This window comes from Galeopterus variegatus, unplaced genomic scaffold (assembly GCF_000696425.1).
Source record: "Galeopterus variegatus unplaced genomic scaffold, G_variegatus-3.0.2 Scaffold3344, whole genome shotgun sequence".
NCBI lineage: Eukaryota > Metazoa > Chordata > Mammalia > Dermoptera > Cynocephalidae > Galeopterus > Galeopterus variegatus.
Genome location: NW_007729455.1, coordinates 102,932 through 125,198, shown reverse-complemented (window position 1 = coordinate 125,198; position 22,267 = coordinate 102,932). Strand labels below are relative to the sequence as shown.

The following is a 22,267-nucleotide window of genomic DNA, read 5'->3' as shown; positions in this document are numbered from 1 at the left end:
GATAAGCCAAATAGGACCAATTAGCTAAGAAACTGAGATTTCTTAATGTGGGAATCAAATGATATGGTTGCTTACATTCTGTAGGACCATTAAGAGTTATGCCTGAATCTTTTTTAGGTAACCAGCTTTAGTTCGTTAATGAGAGGATAAACTGTGAAGAGTATACAGTTTTCTTAAAAAGTGGGCAGAAAGGAAGGCTCTGGCCGGTTAGCTCACTTGGTTAGATCATGGTACTGATACCAACAAGGTCAAGGGTTCAGATCTCAATACCAGCCAGCTGCCAGAAAAAGAAACAAACAAAAAGGGCATAAAGGGGAAAGAACAGGGTTTTTGGAGACTTTAGGATAATGCCAGTAGAAGTTGAGGAAAATGAAAGGAAATCTCACTTTCTTAATTCCATCAGCATTAGTCTGGTTATGTTTACAAGTTTGAGAGTTTTTGTTTTTGATTTTTTACTTGCATATGAAGAGATGAAAGGAATTTTATGTTAAAACCATAGCAAGGTTTCAGGCTTCTGAATGATATTCCCTCCACTCTTCCTTGTCCCCACTATTTTTCTTGTTGGCATTGTTTCTGTTGTCCCCTACTCCTGTGTTCTGATAAGCACAAATCCCAACCGATTGTGGTTCTTATTCCCAAGATCTTTTTATATCCAGTTTTAAGTATTATTGCATTTAAAGTGCTCCATCTTCCATCTATCATTAATGTAATAGTAATAACTGACCTTTTGAATGCTTAAGTGCAGGACACAGTTTAAATCACCTTATAAGCATTTTGTGTCTTCTAACTCTCACAGAAGTTCTTTGAATAAAGTACTGGGATTCCCATTTTACAGATGAGAAGACTGAGACAGAAAGGTTACATATCTTAGCTCAAGGTCTCTCAGATAGTAAAGGGTGAGCTAGGATTCAAAGCCAGGCACTCTGACTCCAGCAGCTTTTATTCAGGCCACAGGTAGCCCTGACGCTAGCAGTAGGAGTGAAAAAGATACCATAATGCTGAGGAAGAAAAGATAAAGATACACAGCAGTGAACTTACTAGTATTTTTGAGGGGCTACTGTGTGCCAGGCACAATAATAATTGCTTTATGAGTGTTATTTTATCTTTACATCAACCTTTAAGTTTATTTTTATTTTACATATTAGCATGCTGTAGCATAGAGTTAATTAACTTGCCTAAGGCCACATGGCTAGTAAGTGTTAAAACTAAATTCAAACTCCAGAGCCAGTGTATCTATTTATTGTTATTTATTTGCCCATCTTTCTTCCTCTTAGACTGGGAATATATTAAAGAACAAGTGTATAACTTCAGTAATCTTCTAGCACATAGTAGGTTTTCATTAACTATTTGTTGATTATAATATGTAAAACCCATGTTTAGATGAGAAAACTTATACTCTCTTGTAATCTTCCTATAAACTGTGTGCGATGCACTGTAGGGATTATCAAGATTGGGTGGTGGTGGTTTTTTTAGAACCTTTGGTGTTAAGTTTTAATGCTAAAAATGGTCTGTGCTAAGCTCCCCAAATAGGTATTTTTAGAACTGTTTTATTTAACTTTTATGAAATAAGAACTATTTTTAAGTAATTAAAACATTCAGGAAAAGGGAGACCATGTCAAATAATCACTATTCACCATCCAGAATTAAATAATTGTTATTAATGCAGTTTTTCTATTTATTTAATGCTAACTTCTATGTTTGTTTTATCCATGAAGCCATATCCAGAAGACCCAGCAGTTTACAAACCACTCTCCCAGGAAGAACTGCAGAGGATAAAGAATGAGAAAAAACAGAAACAGAATGAGAGAAAACAGAAAATATCAGAAAATCGCAAACATTTGGCTAGTGTACGTGTTGTACAAAAAAACCTCGTCTTTGTTGTAGGTCTGTCTCAGCGCCTGGCAGACCCAGAGGTAAGTCCTCTTCTGTTTTCTTTGTCAAGTTGACATTTTTTTCTGTTTGCTTATCTTATTTGGAAATAACAGTTCACCCTGCTTACCTGCAAGATTTCTCTGAAAATATAAACTCTTAGAATAAATAAGAGATGACTTTTTAACAATTGCTAGGAAACCAATGACCAGATATGATCTTAGGTAGGCAAGTGTTTTAATCTTTCTGTGCCTCAGTTTCTTCAGTTGTAAAACTAAGGAGTTGAACTAGATTTCTAAAGTCCTGTTTAGTGCTAACAGTCTGTGAAAATTGGATAATGATTCTATTTGCTATTAAGGCTAACATGTGACATGAATACTCTGTTTCTTTCTTTTTTTTTTTTTTCAAGTAACCAACAACAGAGTTACTTGAACCCACTGGAGATCCTAATAACCCATATTTTTTTTATCCTGCCCAAGTAGTAATTCTTTTTCAGGACTGCTGCTATACGGTATCATTGTTCTTATTCATTCTAAGCCAGTTTAGGACAAAGAGGGAGAATTTGATGAACTGAAATAAAGGACCAAGTTTGTTGTCATTCATTTGGGGGTAGGGGAGATCTTAACATTTTTGTTCAGTACCCCTTTTTTTTCTCCTTCCACCACCAGGCTTAATAGAGTAATGTTGAACTCATACTTTCCTTGAGGCCCTTGGATATTCATCTGCTAATATTTAGTTTCTGATATATTGTGAGGTGCTGACTAGATTGTTGGGAAGGTAAATAGAAGTTGATTAACAGCCACCCAGAGTGTTTACTTCAGTAGGAGGAGACCTGGACTTGGGGGATCTCCCAGAAGTACTCCTTGTGAAGGGTTTGAAGTAGTGTGTGTTGTGGTCCCACTCAGAGGGAGGATGATAGTGAATGTGCTTAAGGAGGTAGGCATCTTCAAACTTGACCAAGTGTTCCCAGAAGGAAGAACTTTAAGGAGACTAATGTTTGTTTTTGTAAAAATTAATTTAGACAGAATAATTAATACTTATTGATTGTAAGCTTACTGTGTGTTGAGGCTATAAAGGTTGTAAAGAATAACATTTGTTGATGATGAGTTTACTGTGTGCTGAGGCTTCAAAATCTACAGAGGGGAGATTCAGGGAGACATTACTAAGAAGGATCTATCACGGGCAAAAACGGAGGCATCTCAAGAATTACTAGGTCCAGGGATGATGGCAATAGCAGGTTACATGATACTCAGGAGACCAGATACTTTCTAAAATCAAAGGGGCGGGTCTAGAGTCCATGCAGAAAAAGACTTACTCAATAGGAAATGTTGAGAGCTCATTGTAGTCCTGTGACTCAACTTCAGCAGCCAGTTCTCCCTTTTTCTGTGCTAGTGCTTATTCCCCAAGCAGAGAGAATCCCACCTCACTCTTGATTCTTTTCTAGAACACTTCACAACCTTGCACTAACCCTTTTATCTCACCCTTTTGCCTGTTTTTTTTCTAACCAGAGGGATCTCTGCCTCTATTTACCCCTGCTAATCTTATTAGTTAGAGCCTAATTTTGCCTTTCGGAAACTGCTTCTCCAGTAAACTAATGGAACTTTTATCTTGACTTGAGAGCTCTTGGATATGGATGTACTCGTTTTTGTTAACACATCTCGGGTCTAGTCAGCCATAGTACTAGAGGCATATGGAGCAGCACCCAAAGGCTGGATGAAATTAAGCCACAGTCTGAATCTGATATTTGGATTACAGGTTTCCCACCTCTTCTTTGGAATCTGTAATTTGTAAGAGTTTTTATTCCTTACAGAGATTTCTTATTTCCACTTCAAATAACTCCAGTAAGATTAATCTGAAGAATTATTATTCATGAAGAAATTATCTAGGTGGTAACTAGTGAGAAATTCATCTAGGTGGTGACTAGTGAGAGAGAACGCTCTATCATGAGTCTAAGTATACTGAAAAAATTACTCTATTAGTTTTTTTTTTTTTTGTCCTTTTTGAGACCGGCCGCACCGCGCTCAGCCAGTGAGCACTATGAGCGCACCGGGAACCCGCGGTGCGAGTGCTGCTGTGCTCCCAGCGCCGCACTCTCCCGAGTGCGCCACAGGCTCGGCCCACTGTATTAGTTTTATACTTTTGAAATCATTGTTGCTGGTCAAAGGATAATGAATTTTCTTAAACATTGTTTTTTCTCATTTATTTCTCTTGTAAGCCTAGGAAGACCAGAGACAAGTGGTCTTCGAGTTTTCTTCTTCAAGACAAGTTTTGTTTTTTATAAATTAATAACTACCAATTTTAAATAATATATTTTTTAATTCTCTTAATTTATCTGTATTGCCTTTTCAGGTTTTTGAAAACTTAAAGTTATGCTTCACCAGAAAACTTAAAAGAAGTTTCAAATTGTTAGTGTGACATTCAAGTCAGAGAAGATCCCTATAATTTACTTATCTTTTGATGAACAATTTGACAGTTGACTAAATTCTGATTAATAAAACAGGAGAGATTAGGAATAATTAAAGCTTATTTTGAAAATAATTTTTATACATCAGAAACTTCATATTCATACCAGGATTGGTTGTCAAATATATTCACTATTGGTCAATAGAAAAAAAACAATTTTAGAAGGTGTGGTAATTAGAGGCAATGATTACCTTAGAGGTAATGATGATTGTCTTCTGCGTCCTAAAATTTTAGATTTGTAGGCACCAAATTCATTCATTCTGCAAATTAATTCTTAAATACTAACCATGTGCTAGGTACTTTGATGTTGGAGATAAAGTAGTTAGCAAGCCAGATGCAGTCTGTACCCTTGACAAGCTTATAGACAAGGGAAGTCTTTTGTGGGAAAATAGAATTTAAGTGCTCACATGCGTGCTGAACATTTATAAAAAGGGAAGTACACGGATCTTTGGGAACATACACAGTAGGGTATTTAGCGAGTGTAGAGATTCATGAAAAGCCTCCCTGAGAAAAAGATCTTTAAGGTAGGCTTGAAGAATTAATAGGTGTTAGCTAGGTAGCAAATAAAGATAGTAGTGTGGTGGGTATATGTGGTAGCCTGAGAGAGCAGCTTGTTTGAGGAACTAAAAGACTACAGATATACCATTTCATTTTACAAACAAGAAATTGAGGCAAAGAGAGGTTGAGTGACTTGCCTGTAGTCTTAGAGCTCCTATTCTGATGTATTCTATCCTCTTGGTCTATTGTTCATCTATTCATTCATTTGTTCAATCATCCATCCATCTGATTAGCAAGTGTCCACAGATACTGGACTGTGTTCTCAGAAAAACTTACAGCAAGACATTTTAATCATTAGGCATACCTTTGGGCATTTATAATTCTGTCACGTGACCTTTTGTATTCTATATTAGTACTAAAACTGCCCCACTGTGAAGTAAATACATGATATTGAGTATATTGATAATGTGCTGATGTACAGGCTGCTCTGTCTACTCCGCATACCCTTCACTTTATTCATTCACTAGAGTACTATTTCATTGATTGTTTAGGCAGAATCTGTAGTGTTCAAATTAATATGGAAAGTTTAAATTCTTTAAATTTCCCTTGCTTGGCCCAGCCTATTTCTTATCAACCAGTGAGCATTTGCTAGTACTTTGAGGCCCACCAGTGTTATATATCCATGAAGTTCTTCTTTGTTCAATGGTAAGACAGTTCAGTTTTTCCATAAGCAGTAACTGAGTACCTACAATGTGCCAGGTGCTATATAAGATACTGAACATACACTGGTAAACAAGATAGTACCTGTTTACAAAAGTTAACAGTGCAGTATGGGAAATACTGTGTACTATGGAGGTACAACATATAGCACCTGACCTTGTGGGGAGATATCTACCCCTCTGCTATCTTTAGGATGTAGTGCTTCTGGCACAGGAATTATACAGATGCTTCTGAATAAGAAGGACCTCTATCGAGAAGTGATTTGTTTGGCTGTGAGATTAGAGTGCAATGGTGAGATAAGGTTGGGGAGGTAAATGAGGTAAATGGTAACAGATCATGAAGGGCTTTCTAATCAAGCTAAGGAGTTTGCACTTTATCCTAATGGCAATGGGAAGCTATTGGATGTTGTTAAGAACAGAGTGACATGGCTAGTTTTTGCTTTGAAAATACCATTCTGGCTGGAGTGTGGACATGTCAGTGTAACTATATACCAATCTCTTGTTGTTATGAAGGTTTTCTACCCAAATATTGGTCAGAAACTATTTTTATAAACCAGTTATCTTCCACCTCTTCAGACTTGGTGTCCACTTTTAAAAAATATCATATTTTATAACACCCTTGACTTTTCATGAAATGACTTTTTGATAATACGAGGGTACTTCAAAAAGTTTGTGGAAAAATAGAATTGAAAGATAATATGGGGCCGGCCCGTGGCTCACTTGGGAGAGTGCGGTGCTGATAACACCAAGGCCCGGGTTCGGATCCCATATAGGGATGGCCGGTTCGCTCACTGGCTGAGCGTGGTGCTGACAACACCAAGTCAAGGGTTAAGATCCCCTTACCGGTCATCTTTTTTAAAAAAAAAAAGAAAGATAATATGAATCTCTCCATGAAGTACCCTCATAAAATCTTTCTACACACATAATTTGGAAAAAATATATAAAGGAGAAATAAAAGGAAAGTAATTATAAAAATACCTTCTCCATGTAAATGCTTGGATACTGCTACTCTACAACCTTGCTATTCAAGGTGTGGCTTCTGGGCCAGTAGCATTAATATCACTTGGGAGCTTAATAGGCAAACTCTTAGGCCCTGCCTCAGACCTACTAGATCTGAATCTGCATTTGTAACTAGATCCTCACATGATTTGCATGCATTTACAAGTTATTGAAGTACTGGTTTTTTTTTTTGTTTGTTTGTTTGTTTTTGTCTTTTTCCGTGTCCGGCAACGGATCGCAATCCTCAGTGTTGCTCCCGCACCGGACCGGGGACCGGCAACGGGACCGCAACCCTCGGCGTTGCGCCCGCACCTCGCTCAGCCCGGGAGCGGGAACCGGACTGTATGTGGGATCCGAACCCTCAGGCGGGAGCGCTGCCACGCTTCCCAAGCGGCGCACTTATCCAGTGCGCCACCGGGCCGGCCCTGAAGTACTGTTTTACACAGCATAATAAAATAGTAAGATGCTTGCATCTATTTTTAGAACCACTTGTATGTGACAGTTACAAATACAGATTGTTACAGGTGTGTGTACTGGCAACTAGGTACTGTGAAATGCCAATGATGTGACTTTTCTGAAACATCTCTTAGTAAAAATGATGTGTAGTCATCCCTTAGTTACGTATAATGTGCTTTCCTGCAAATTCAGCGTATGTCAAAACTGGGAAAATACTTTGTTTTATATAATGTGGTGCTTGTTTCTAGGTTCACTTAATTACAGACTTTTCAGCTGTCTTGTAGGATATTCAAAAGTCGTGCAGGATGATTGTTTGTTGCATAGAGCTAGCCTAAGCCTTGTGAGGCCTCCCTGGCTCCCATCCACAGCATGCCAGTAGTGTCTCCCAGTCATTTAACAGTCTCCTCCAATAAGAGCTTTCACAGATTTCCAGAATTCCCGCTTGAATGCTTTCCTCATTGAGAACTACTGCCGTAAACTCTCACATGATACGAGACACTGATACATGACAACTTGTGACCAGCCTGAACTCTTTGGAGCAGATATTTTAGCTGTGAGGCCATTTGCTGTGTTGGCTAAGGCAAACATAACAACCCTATACTTACAAGCACCCAAAATAACACATGGTGAGATTAACATGGATGAGTTCAGAGAAAATTAGGTTAAGTAAAATAAGCCATGCATGAAAAGAGAAATATCACATATCCTTATTCATATGTGTGAACTAAAAAAGTTGATCTCATAGAAGTAGGGTAGAATAGTGGTTACTAGAGACTGTTCTGTAGCGGGAGGGGAGGTTAGGGAGAGGGTGGTCAGTGGATAAAAAATGGCAGCTAGATAGGAAGAATAAGTTCTAGTGTTTTATAGCAATGTAAGGAGACTACAGTTAACAGCAATTTATTGATTGTTCCCAACACAAAGAAATGACAAATGTTTGAGGTGATAGATACACTAATTACTCTGATTTGATCGTTGCAAATTGTACACATGTACCTAAATATCAGTGTACCCATAAATATATACAATTATTATATGTCAACTAAGAAAAAATTAATAAAGTGGAAAAAAAACAAAAACAATTACTTTATATTAATTAAGTTGAAGACTGTTAAGAATGACACCAATCGCAGACTGTTCCATGAAACTCTGATTCTATTAAGGCAGAACATATTAGCTAAATCAGAAGTGTGAGAATATTAGCAAATATGTGTGGAAAGAGGAATACTTTGCACACACTTGAACAGGTGCGTGCATAAGGCTTTCAGTGAGAAAGAGCTTACTATTTGGAGTGATTATAGGAACAGTAGGTCTATAGGTACATGCTAGGAAAACAAAAAAACTTAATTTTGAGATCATTGGAAATCATGGGAGAGGTTTTTATATCGAGTTACATATTGGTCAAATTAGCCAAGGTTAAGTAAATTTGTAAGAAAAGTTATAAGAATGCATATAGTTATCACAAAGCAAAGGAGGTGAGATAAGTAAGAGGGGAAATAACCATCAAGAAGTAATCAGGTAATAGAAGAAGAAATGTATAAATTTGTTTCCCAAGTGTTATTTACCAGGAAAAGAGAAAAAAAGAAAAACCCATGAGACAGTTGAGAAATGGTATAATTGGTTGACAGAGATAAATTGTGAAGCATAGAAGGTTGAGGGAGCACTGTGTTATCATATTTGGAATTTGTGCCTTATAAACAATGTTTAACTATAATATATCAAATATAATTATATACAATAGATTTATGAGTAAGGACTGCCTGTTCTTATGTCGTTTGGTTCCTGTCTCTGTCTTTAATATATAATTTTGGTCATTGTTTTGAGAATTATTTTCTTATAAGGATCATCTGTCAATGACAATGTACAGATCAGTGACAATGAAATAGATCAATCTTTGATCTATTTTGTGTTTAAGAATACTGTAAAGGCGAAATCTCATAGGTTATTGATGCAGATATTAGAACATAGTAGGTAATACCATACTTAGTCTTAATTTCCATATAGTGGGTCAAAAAAGAATACCTGTTAGACTCTCTAGACTTCCTATAGGTTAGGTACACAAATTGCAATTAGGAAGTAGTCACATTAATTAGAAAACTGTAAAAATTACTATTTTCTTGTTACTGAAGAGGGATGGTGAATGTCCCCATTATAAGGATACAGTTGATGAAAATGGGGACAGTTTATACCTTATTTCTTCTTCTTTTATAGGTTTTAAAACGACCAGAATATTTTGGAAAATTTGGTAAAATACATAAAGTTGTCATCAATAATAGCACATCATATGCAGGCTCACAGGTAACTGATTATAGGGATTTTTGCCTTTCCACTACATGGTCTGGGCTTGACCTGGGCTGTTCAGAAGGAAAATTTTTGTTTGTTGTGATTAAAAAGCTTGAGAGTGAAGGACTTAGGAGTGTAGTGACCTCTGTTGGTGGGGTGGGGGAATTTCTGGTGCTCTTTTGACACAGTGAATTGATAGTGATTAGGAGGAGATGGTAAAACAAAGATTTAGTCACGGGGTGAAGGGGAGGGGGAATTGAGATTATTATCAGGCAGTCTGATAATTAGATAATGATTTCTAATCAGTAATATTTTCCGATGCTGAAAACTTAATAGAGCATCTTTGTTATGCTGGTATTAGCAGATAGAATACTCTTGGAGATTGCATTTATTTTTGAGAGTATGTAATTTGATGTAGTGTCTTTAAATCTAAATTTCTAATTTTTTCGTAGCCTTGAGGAGCCTGTCAAATGACTTTAAAAAAAAATAAATGCCAAGCCAAAGATAATATTTTGTTCATACATATGATAGTCTACTTAAAATCAGATAAAATTCGTTGAGTATGGTTGCTTTCAAATGAACTAGTAAGATATTTAATCAAAACTACTACTAATAATAATAATTGTAATTATTGTTAACAATAGTAGTAGTAAAGGCCTTTAAAATTTCCTAGGCAGTTTGTAAGAGACTTTTATTTATTTATTTATTTTTGTATTGTTTGATTTGAAACTCATAACAGTTGAATGGTATGTTTTCACTTTAGGGTCCAAGTGCCAGTGCTTATGTCACCTATATCCGGTCAGAAGATGCTCTCAGAGCCATACAGTGTGTCAACAATGTGGTGGTAGATGGCAGAACACTTAAGGTAAGATGGTCCTCTTGTTTTTTTTTAAGGGGGAGGGGATAAGATGCAGTAAGTAGAGGAGAGCCTGAATCTGGCATTTACGTATTAAATTTGAAGACTGTTAATTTGAAGATTGATTCTTAGGTATTCATACCAACTTATAATAGCTAATTTGTTTACTGCTGACTTATGTAGGCTTCTGTTTTACGTAGGAATAAATTCATTATTAAGGGATAATATTTAAAGACTTCCTATCTTTACGAGTTTCTTATTTTGTGAAAATGGAGCCATTATTCTCATTAAAAAGAGGTACTGGTTCTGCTTTGTTGTCCTTAAATATATGGACATTTATTTGGATTTGAGTGAAGGGTCCCACCAAGCAATGCTTTATGTAAATAGAAGGATGGCATAATTAGAGAAAGGAATTTCCTTTTTTATGTGCTTAACCACTTGTAATATGGAACAGATTTTTGTTGGGGTGTTCAAGTTCTGGAAATTATAGACTGAGGTGTTTTATTTAGTTCTTCCACATGAGCCTCATCTGTAATAAACTCTACTAGTAATAGTTCAGCTCTTTAGTATTTGTAGCCATACTTCTTGTTTTGTCGTGTCTCTTTCTCATTTTAGGTGAAGTGAAAACACTGAACATGGAAATTCACATTGTGGTGGCAGTTCACATTTTGAGTCCTCTTTTCTCTCTACCCTGTTCTTCCTGCAGGCATCTCTAGGTACAACAAAATACTGCAGTTACTTCTTAAAGAATATGCAGTGTCCAAAACCCGACTGCATGTATCTACATGAATTGGGGGATGAGGCAGCCAGCTTCACAAAAGAAGAAATGCAGGTAGCAGTCATGTGAATTATTAACTTTGCAGAAAAGGGAGTACTTTATAAGTTAAAATTGCAAAAGTGAAAACTAGGAATTTGATTTTTTAGAAACTGGTATTACTTTAAAATAGCATTTTCCGAACAAAGTGTTCCATGGAAGTGACATTCTACAGGATATTGTTAGAATAAAAATGGGTGCATGGTCAACTAAGTTTGAAAATGCTAGATTAATGAAGAGAAACAGGTTTCTTTGCTGCAGGACTTCTCAGAGTCTTTAATATGCTTTAAATATCCAAGAGAGGAGTGTACAATCAATATAACTGGATCTTGATTGATCAAGGAACACTTTGGGAAATGCTACTTTAAGAGGAAATGTCAGCAAAGTGAAAGCTAAGTGTGTACTGTAATTATTAGTTGGTGTTTTGTTTTATTTGTTTTTTGGACTAATCTCTACTCTTTACAGAGCATGCTAGAAAATAATATTCTATCAAATGCTGGTAAGTTAACATTTTTATGAAATGATTCTCCCCATCAAAACTTCCACTGAGACATTATCCTGTAAAGGGTGAATTGAAAGCTTAATACTCGAGTTCTTTTTTATATTTCCTCCTGTCTCCTTTTAATTTGTAGTATAAACATGCCTTTCAAGTAAATATGTTGACCATACAGCAAATTAAATGAGGATTATACCAAAGCATAATGCTGCACTTCCCTATTATAGATGAGGACTTCAGATTGTTACTGTAGATTTTTGCAGGAATACTTCTCATTTAGAAGGTGGGGTGCATTCATTGCTACTTTTCATTCTCCAGGTCAAACTAGAGAAAATCTGGTAGGGGCTCGTTTAAGAACAGATCATTAAATGAAGTATTACCTTTTTTGACTTGGAGGCAGTACAGATTAAATCCCATTATAATAAATACATTGGAGTTTGTATGGTCTTTATGATTCAAAAACAGTGTTAAAATAAGTTCTGTTTTATATTTATTAGGGATGAATGATTTACTGGTTTCTTATTCAATAAATGTGGGGTTTTTTTGTTTTTGTTTTTTTGGATGAAACTTTTTTGAATGGAATCAAATTGAATTTTATTTTATTTTATTTATTTATTTATTTATTTTGTTTTTTTGGATGAAACTTTTTTGAATGGAATCAAATTGAATTTTATTTTATTTTATTTTATTTATTTATTTATTTTTTCCTTTTTATCTTTTTTCGTGTCCGGCAACAGATCGCAACCCTCAGTGTCGCGCCCGTACCGGACCGGGACCGGCAACGGGATCGCAACCCTCGGTGCTGCGCCCGCACCTCGCTCAGCCAGTGAGCGGGAACCAGTCTGTATGTGGGATCCGAACCCTCGGCAGGAGCGCCGCCGCGCTCCCAAGCGGCGCACTGTAGCAGTGCACCACCGGGCTGGCCTCCAATTGAATTTTAACTAGTGGAGGGTATACTTTACTCACATGTACCATTACAATGAAAATTTTTGTCTATCAAAGAATTTCCAAGCTCCACTTGATCTTGGTTGAAGTATTATATAGCAATAAAAGAAAATGTATGGACAGTCCTTTGGAACTTATTTGTAATGGGATTTAACCTGTCTTTATGAAATGCTCCTATAGAGTCATTTGAATATCAGGTTGAACTCTTTGTGGCTAATGAAAGCCATAACTCCTGAAGTACTGATTGCAGAAAGAATTTTCTTTTCATGTTTTAAAGATGAAAAATTCACATCTAACTGTTATATTTTTTTAATAGTTTAAAATGTATTTCCTAGTGTTGCACTAAATTCATCTTGCTCTTCTTTACCTACATTTTAAATTACTTTGAAAAGGGTTTTCTTTGTTAAAACACTTCCTCAATGTAGTAAAGAAATTCAAATAAATTATGTCATACCAAAAATCAGAAAATCTTTCCTTGTTACACTGCATAACTCAAAATTAGTACCATAGGAAACATTTGTAGGTACAATTGAAACAAGCAAGAGGCCTCTCAGAACAGGGAAGGATGCATTGTGCAATATACATGATACAATTGTGCTCAATTAAATGGTATTGCTCTCACTTGTTATTGTTTTGCTGTTTGTTTTGGTTTTGCTGTAACATCTATTTAGATAATTTAAAAATAATTAAAATCCCTGAAGATAAGTAAAAATGTCCTTCCAGTCATGATATGCATGTAAATAGTAAAAAGTTACTTGAAGTCATCTTTGTGTATGATTAGCTTTCACAGTCAATTTTTGCCTTATTTCTCCCATAATGTTTGTGACATCATCTTTTGATGTATAGCTGCCCAAGTACAGTAAATATAGCGTTCTTTTGTGTGTAGAGCAGGGATTGGCAAACTTTTTCTGTAAAGAGCCAGTTAGTAAATATTTTAGAGTTTCTGGGCCATGTGGTCTGTGTCACAACTACTCCACTCTGCCTCTTTTGCAGTACTTCACTCTGCCTTTATAATGGGAAAGCAGCTGTAGACAATACATAAAGAAATGAACATGATTGTGTTCCAGTAAAACTTTATTTGCACAAACAGGGAACTGGCTGTAAATTGCTGACCCTTGGTTTAGAGATTAACGTACATTAATTTTTATTTTGCTCTGGGTAACAGAGGAAAGGAGAGAGCAGAAACAAATTAATGGAATTCTTATTTAGTGTCAAGATAGTGAAGAATATAGAAAAACTGTTCATCTGTGTATTACTTATGGTGTTAATCTTTAAATGAAAAAGGAGGTTGATTGATCAGTTTTGGGTGATCTTCAGAAAACTCAGTGATGACTTGTTAGATGACTCAATTCTTATATGAAAGATTTTGAAATAAGTTTATAATGGACCTTCTAGTTTTTTGAGCTAGTGAACATGTTCTTTCCTTAATATGCTTTTCTATACAATAAAGAAGTTGACAAAACACTTTAATTTAATCTGTGGTATATATATCATATAATTGTGTTGGAATAACTTTCATTGGTCTAGATTTTTTGTAACATCATCCTCACAGATTTCTCTGACTCCATGAAAACATCTTATGTGTTTTAGTTAGGATGTCTTTAATAATTCAGAAGGTAATTAAGTATATTATACCAACCATTATGTGAATGCCACTGCAGTTTTAATTTCTTTTTTCTTTAGGCGGGTAAACACCAAGAATATGAACAGAAGCTGCTTCAAGAATTATATAAATTAAACCCCAATTTTCTTCAGCTATCTACGGGCTCCGTTGATAAGAATAAGAACAAAGTGACACCGCTGCAGAGGTATGATACGTAAGTACTTGATATTAATATAGTCAGACACCTTCATACCTGTCAGTCTTCTCTTTTCATTCTACATTTTTTTCAAGCAAAATCTTGACAAGGTCTATCATTTTTGCCAAATTACTTAGCTATATAGGAAGTGTTGAGTCACAATTTCTGGGTTTGAATGTTTGCTGCTGACTATTCCCTGGTAACACTTCAGACTAGCCTCTTGATGGCTTCATCTTTTCAGTAATTTGCAGACTACTCAGAGCCCAGGAACACCCTCCTTGTTAAAAAGGAAATTAGGGATGCTGGGTATTAAAAGGCTCTTATCTCCTAACTGAGGTTCCCCCCTGATATAATGAAGGGGAAATTACTGGAAAAGGGAGAGTGGGAATTATCTAAAACATTGCATGTTGGGGACACAAACATTAAAAGATTTCAAGTCCCCAGAATCACTAAAATCTTATATCCTGTGAGTAAGGACGATAGCCCATATTTGCAATCTTATTCATCTTAGGAGATGAGTTGTCTCCTGTCCATCACCCCCAACGTAGTTTTGGGTAGACTATATTGTGTCACTGTTTCAACAAATTTATAGTCTTCAGTACTGAGTCACATTCTGTTACAGTGATCTTCGTATCTTAGATTGTATTTGGTTATGGCCTACCAGAAAAATGTATAATTAATAAAAGTAGTAATTTTGGTATTGTACTGTATCCTTAGTGTTTCTTAAGTTTATGTGTTAGGATCTTTGTTCTACTTTATTTTATTTGATAAGTTTAGCTTTTATAAAATGAACCTTTAAAAGTAAATAGCTGTAATTAATTTGGGTATGCTTACTGTTTTTTTTTTTTTAAGTTCCAAAGTTAAGTTTATTTAGGTGATGTTTTAATGTCTGTTTAGCACTAAAATAATGTACAGCTATTTTTCTTTTTCTTTTTGGGGGGGCTGCTGACTGGTGTGGAATCTGAACCCTTGATCTTGGTGTTATAACTCTAACTATCTGAACTAACCGGCCACCCCTATCTTTCAAATGTAGCTAGTAATAACTACATGCATTATTGTCAGAGTCCATTTCTTCAGAAACATATTCTCCCTGTGTTTAAATTTTTCAAGTCCTTGTTTATTCTTTTATGATAAAGATTATTTAAATATTAAAGACTATTTAAATACTTATTTCTTATTTATATACACACATACATACACATACACGTATGTGTATATATGTGTATAAATATATATAAAATAGGCCACAAAGCAAGATATAAGATTACTTTACAGTGAACTATGTGAAATTTGTTTATATCAAAGCTAAGAGTAAAAGCTAAGTCCAAACAGATATTTCTGAGTTAGCAAGCTTTGACCCTTTTCTTTGATCTTCTGTATCTACCCTTTTCTAGTCCCGTGTGTTTATTTTATGATGAACCATTGTTTCATTGGTTGCCACCTCTGTAGTGCTTGGTATGAGTAAAGTTATCATAGTAAACATTTATTTCAGATACTTTTAGCATTTATATGCATTATTGTTCTCATTAAAAATGTTGTCATTCTAATTAAAGTCATATTTTGGGTTTATAGCCCTTCAAGATTTCAGAGCAGAAATTTAAAATTTAGATTACTTCTTTGAGAAAACATTTGTTATCTCCTGAATATAAAAGTAATATGTTTGAGGGCTGGTCAGTTAGATCAGTTGGTTAAAGCATGGTGTTTTAACACCAAAGATCAAGGGTCCAGATCCCTATACTGGCCAGCTGCCAAAAAAAAAAGAAAAAAGAAAAAAAGTAATATGTTTTTATTGAAGAAAATGAGAAATGAGAGCAGACAGAAGAAAATAAATTTGTATGTGATCTCAATACTCAAAGGTTTTCACTGAAAATGTCTTGTGTCTATTTCCTTGTGGTCTTTTTCTCTCCTATGAATGTATATATACCATTACACAGAAAATACCTTGGTTTGTTACATTTGAAAACTTAATACACATTACTATGAATATTTCCCCACGTCATGAAGACATAATTTTTTATGGCTGCATGATATATCATTATATAGTCATGTACTGCATAATGACATTTTGGTCAATAATGGACTGAGTACGGTGGTGGTCCTGTAAGATTATACCATATTTTTACTGTACCTTTTACTATTGTGTTACAGTTGCCTACAGTATTCAGTACAGTAACTCACTGTATAGGTTTGTAGCATAGAAGCCATAGGCTATATGCCATATAATCTTGGTATGTAGTAGGCTATACTGCTAGGTTTAAGTACAAACATATTTCAAAAAGTTCATAAAGATTCATATTATCTTTTAATTCTGTTTTCTCACAAACTTTTTCACGTACCCGCATATGGTCTACAATGTTCACACAACAATGAAATCGCCTAACTATGCATTTATGAGAATGTGTCCCTGTTGTAAGTGATCCATGACTGTATATGAATATTTCAAATTGATTAAGCCAGTCTCCTGCTATTGTATGTTATGTTATTTTCACTTTGGTGATAGTTTAACACCGTGATTAACCTCTTTTCATATAAACGTTTTGGTTATAGCTTTGATTCTATTTCCTTGAATTGGGTATTTTTTTCCTCCTGCATATTTACCAATTTGATAAACAAAAAAAGCTTTTTGATTTTAATTTGTATTTTATTGAGTGAACTTTTTATGCATTGTGAATTCAGTCTCTTTCTTGTGTTTTATTTGTGTATTTATTGTGTGTGTTTATGTGAGTTACAAAGAGCTGACTTTCCTCAATTAGTTCAGTTGTTTGTGTTTCAAAATACATTGAATTTATAAATAAATTTTGAAAGAACTTATATTCTACAACATTGAGTCCTCCCAACCATTAGCATGGTATATATCTCTATTTAAGTCATTTGTGCTTTTCAGGAAAGATTTTTTTTGTCTTTTTTCCTGTTTATTCATATCAAATCTCCCACCACCTCTTCCTATTTGAGAATCCCTAGGCTAAGAACACTAGTCTAGTGTTAGCCTAGTGATGCTAGCAGTCGTTCTTGTCTCATATTTTACTTTATGGGAATATCAATAGCTTTTTATTCACTCAGGTATGATTTTGATTATTTGAGATAAATATTTTTAATCACAATATAAAAATGCCTTTCTATGATCTTTTTCCCTTTAGATTGGAAATGAATACTGGAATTTATCAAAAGTCTTTTAGGAATTTTTCAGAAGTACTTAGCTTTTACTTATTTTTTTGTTATTTGTTATTAATAGATTTACGAATATTTTATTGACTTTGCCTTCATTATAAAGTATAATCAAGTAATCCACAGAGCACATTCATAGCTAATTAAGTAGCAGGAGAAGAATGCCCTAAGAGCCAGAAGTTGTAGAGGGGAAAAAAGGAAGAAAAAGAAATTTTAAGCAAATAAACTCATTTAATAACTTTGTCCAAAGCCAGTGCTACTGACTCTCATCTGAGACCAGAATAAATTTTGACATAGCTATCTGAGCTTTACATAAGTATATGACATAGGAAGGTTTTGGGGTGGGGGTGGGGGGAACATTTGTTTTTAATGCAGTTACCCAAAATTTATTGAGTGACAGTTGATGGCCCAAGTTACAGAGAGTTCTTTTTTTTTTTTGGCAAACTCCTATAGTTTTCCTTCTTTCCATACAAATCCTCCCTGCAAGAGAGTAAGCCTTTGGCTGACTCAGTCATACCGAAGGTCTGCTTTGGTCTCCACTTCCACATTTCCACCATTCAGGGTAAGTATAAAAAGTAGTAGGTGGTAGGGAAGTTTTCTTCTGCCTACAGGAAAAACTTGCCAAGTTAGAGTGAATAGCAGTGCTTTTTATGGTCCTACCCATGAGATAGATTTTTTTCTTCTTCAATTTACCTTGAAGAAGGTAAATTGAGAAACTTTGTAGGGAAAAGAGAAACTCAAAGAAAGGTCATATTCTCTCATTTTTGGCATTCCTAGATAATGAATAGCAGTTTTACAGGAAGAATCACAAGAAAGCAAAGCCTGGAACCTAACAGATGTAGAGACACTAAACTTAAAATTAATTTTTTTCTTATTTTTCATTAAGCCAGAATTCAAATCTTCAGAGTACCATAGCTACTAATCCTCATTGAACCGTGATACGATCCCCTGATACACATGCACAAGGGTACTTCAAAAGTTCTTTGAAAGATTCGCATTATCTTTCAATTCTATTTTTCCATGAACTTTTTTTTTTTTTTTAAAGATGACCGGTAAGGGAATCTTAACCTTTGACTTGGTGTTGTCAGCACCACACTCTCCCTACTGAGCTAACTGGCCATCCCTATCAGGGGTCCGAACCCGGGGCCTTGGTATTATCAGCACCACACTCTCCTGAGTGAGTCACGGGCTGGCCCTTCCATGAACTTTTTGAAGTACCCTGGGATGTTAGTGAAATTTTCTGTAATGTTTTGTTCATATTTCACTTAACAAGCAAAAAATTCTAAAAAGGTATTTGTCGTTTGCTTCCTCTTCTCATGAATTTGAGAGTATATCAGTGAGATTGAGTTTTGAGATCTAGAGGTGCTGGTTTTTGTTTGTTTGTTTTTATCATTGTTTTTTTGGCGGCTAGCTGGTATGGGGATCTGAACCCTTTACCTTGGTGTTATAACACCACACTCTAACCAGCTGAGCTAACCAGCTAGCGCACTGTTTTTATCTATTGCTTTGAAATGATGAGTACAAGTGGTGAGAGTGAGGAAGCCATGCAGTAGTGAATCTTAAGGACTGAATATTTTATTTTTTAGTTTGGGGCTTTGAAATACTTTCATTAAAATTGAGGCAGTACTTGTGCACCAACTAAAGACTGAAAGGAATAGGTAGGCAGCTGTGCCCAGGATAGTGAGCAGACCTAGTTATAAGAATTATGGGGTATGCAAGTCACTCAGCTTAAGTGTTTATGACTTGAGATTATGGCTCAGTCTAACATGCAACCATTGAGGAAATGGAGATGTTTAGCTTTAGACTTAGGCGGAAGGAGGGTTGAAAAAAGTTTGGTGCCTTCTGTGTTCATTTAATCTCAGTAGTCCTGTGTGGTAGACATTATCTTACTATAGTTAAGAAAACTAAGTCTCAGAGAATTTAAATAATTTACCAGTATCCCATACAAATAAATGATAGACCAGATTCTGACAGAAGTCTCAGTCACTTTAAAGCTTTAGCTCATTCTCCCACTCTGCCATAGCTTAGTCTAGAAGAGGTGAAATTCTTAAAAGAAACTCTTAGGAACAGCTCTTTAACATTAATCAAAATAACTCAGCTGAAAAAAACTATGCCATAACTAAGCATAAGGTAGTTTGACCTTGAAATTCTCTGGTGTTTCAGGCTTATTACCTCAGGATAACTACAGTAGATAGACTGTAAATTCCAAGGAATTTATGATGTTTTAAGCAAAATATTCCTTTAACCACAAATTGAGAATACTAGTGGATTAGCTAGAGAAATGGTGAAATAAAAACTTCTATAGGAACTTATCAATTTTTATTACATTGAGAGGAGATGTACATCTTTTTAAAAAATGTGGCTATATCCTTATTGAAACTCAAGTATAAGTTCTGATAGATTGAAGGTACAGAACTTATTAATTCAGCAGAATGGAAGTAAGTAAGTGGTCACTGCATGAATCCTGTTCTCCTGCTTGGCATTATTTGCTAAACCCCTTAGATTTAGCTTTTTTTTTTTTTTTTTTTTTTTTTTTTTTTTTTTTTTTGCTGCTGGCCAGTATGGGAATCCAAACCATTAACCTTGGTGTTTATAACGCTACTCTCTACTTAGCTAACTGGCCAGCTCCCACGCCTGCCCCCTTAGAAAAGGTGTGGTCCATAGGCTTGTAGAAAATAGTCTCGAGCAGAACTTCTTAAGTCATGAGTAGACCTCAGGATATGTGTGAACTCCGAAATTTTATATAAAATTTTGCATGTGTGCACATTTTTCTTGAGAGGGGATCTGTTACCTAAAAATAGTTATTAATTATTGGTGTAGAGGGCACTGGTTTGCTGATACCAATACATAGATTAGAGGTGTATTCAGGAGTGTTATAAAGCAGTGATTCTCAAAGTATGGGCAAATGCCACGAGAGATGGACTACAGTTTGTAAAATGGATCTCCAGAAAGGTGTTCCCTCTTTTATTACGAGAAAACAATTTGCAGTTCCCCACTTTTATTTTTGCTTAAAACTAAGGGCTGTTTACTAGTAAACTAAGTGGGTGAGTTAAGTTTTGCTAAAATTTGATCTTTACATTAAAATTAGTCAATTACTAGATTTTTCTGAGTTTATATCTCAGAATCTTTCCTTATATCTCCTAAGAAGTTTTCTACCCATGCTGTTTTTGCATGTATACAGAGTTATTGCACATGTGTATAGACAGTGGAAAACTAGTAAGCGAGCTGGGATATCTTGCCCCACCTAGATAGAATATAGTCAGGAAAGTTAGAGCCACTAGTATAAAGTATTTGTTCTAGGGGTTTTGGTGGAATGAATGTGGGGAGAGGGGTGGTTAGAGGTAGAGTTGTTTGTGCCCTTATTTCCTAGAATAGAAGAAAAGGCACATCAAACAAGTAGTTATATGTTTAAATTCAACTTAAATATATAGTATTTTATAAAGATTAAATTTATTACTGAAATACAAAATTAAAATGAATTAATGGAGAGTTTATTTGCTGTCGATCCTTCAACTTTAATATTAAGGATGGTTAATTTGTTGTACTTACTAGTAGTTATCAAATCATCTATTTCATTCATGTTAAGTAAAGGAGGTCTTGGGTTATGAGAAAATTTCAGTTAAAATAAGGCTAGCCAGTTAGCTCAGTTGGTTAGAACACAGTATTATAACACCAACATCAAGGGTTTAGATCCCCACACTGGCCAGCTGTCCCCACCCCCAAAATCATATTTGCCCAACTACAGTCACTCCAGATTTATTGAGCCATTTGTTTCTTGCCCTGTTCATATCTAATTGTGCCACTTAAGACATGACCATATTTTAGTAGCAAAGTAATAATACTTTAAATGTGTGTATTTGAAGTCTGTATCAAAATATATGACGGTACTTCAAAAAGTTCATGGGAAAATAGAATGAAAAATAATATGAACCTTTCCATGAACTTCTTGAAGTACTCTAATAGTCTGTAAAGGCAAGTTTTGCTTGTTGATAACTTAAATATATACTTTGTGGTAGCAAATGTTTAAGTATATTTCAGACTTATTTAAGACTGGTGAGCATGAAAAATTAAAATGAATTCTCCTAAATGAATATGAGATTATTTAATTTAGGAGCAAAGTGAAAATGTATTTGTGAATATAGTTAACAGTGAGATTTGAAAATGTCCATTATATTGATTTCTGTCTTTATGTAAATTTTACTTTATGTTGAAAGTGTTACATTCTGTGACTTCTTTTTATCTTTTGAATTTGATAAAAAAGGGAACTAGACCTTCTCAACATTTTTTTCTATCCCACCCCGAGTCCCCGAAAATGATTTTTTCTTTGGTCCTTCTACTATATAACTGTTTTATGTTGCAAATTTTATAAAGCAGCCATGAGACTATTTTCATTAATATGTTTGTCCTCTCCACGAAGGAAGTAAAGTTCAAGCATTGCCTTTCAGGAAGATCCAAACCAAGGTCCGGCTGTGTCACTGCCTACCTGTTTGCAGATAGTTTTGAAGTTTGGTTTCTTTATCTGTAAAACAAAGTATTTAAATTTGATTTTAATGGTTCCTTTTAGCTGTGAAATCTAATAATTTGAGATACTGTTAGGAGACTTGATGCCTTTTCACTTTCTCTAGTGCGGTGACCAGATACCAGGTGTTTCAATTTAGACTAATTGAATCAATCTACAGGGATAGTCTGTATATATACTTTATACTTTAAATAAATATACTTGTATATGCTTATGTATTTAATTTTTGAAATGCTTTTTTTTTTTTGTAGCACTTGATTTCAACTTTTGGGTTAATTAAAAAAGATTTACTTTGAAGAAATTTGTAATCTCACCATAGGACTTCAGAATTCTTTAGGACTAGAACTTTAAAAAAAAATTAAGAGTTTGTATGACAATATATGTTTATG

The 22,267-nt window shown here is 35.0% G+C and overlaps 1 protein-coding gene across 2 annotated transcripts in view; it reads left to right on the top strand.

Moving 5' to 3' along the window:
- Window positions 1–22,267, top strand: part of CNOT4 (CCR4-NOT transcription complex, subunit 4) — a 133,124-nt gene that overhangs the window by 70,939 nt on the left and 39,918 nt on the right. Inside the window, exons 1-5 of one of the 2 annotated variants that reach the window (XM_008584716.1) lie at window positions 1,733–1,913; window positions 9,213–9,299; window positions 10,048–10,149; window positions 10,847–10,972; window positions 14,079–14,212. In XM_008584716.1, the coding sequence (XP_008582938.1) occupies window positions 10,892–10,972; window positions 14,079–14,212 (215 nt within the window). In that variant the 5' untranslated portion in view covers window positions 1,733–1,913; window positions 9,213–9,299; window positions 10,048–10,149; window positions 10,847–10,891. Of the gene's footprint in view, window positions 1–1,732; window positions 1,914–9,212; window positions 9,300–10,047; window positions 10,150–10,846; window positions 10,973–14,078; window positions 14,213–22,267 lie in introns of those variants that run through there. The other variant, XM_008584717.1, reaches the window with a different exon arrangement.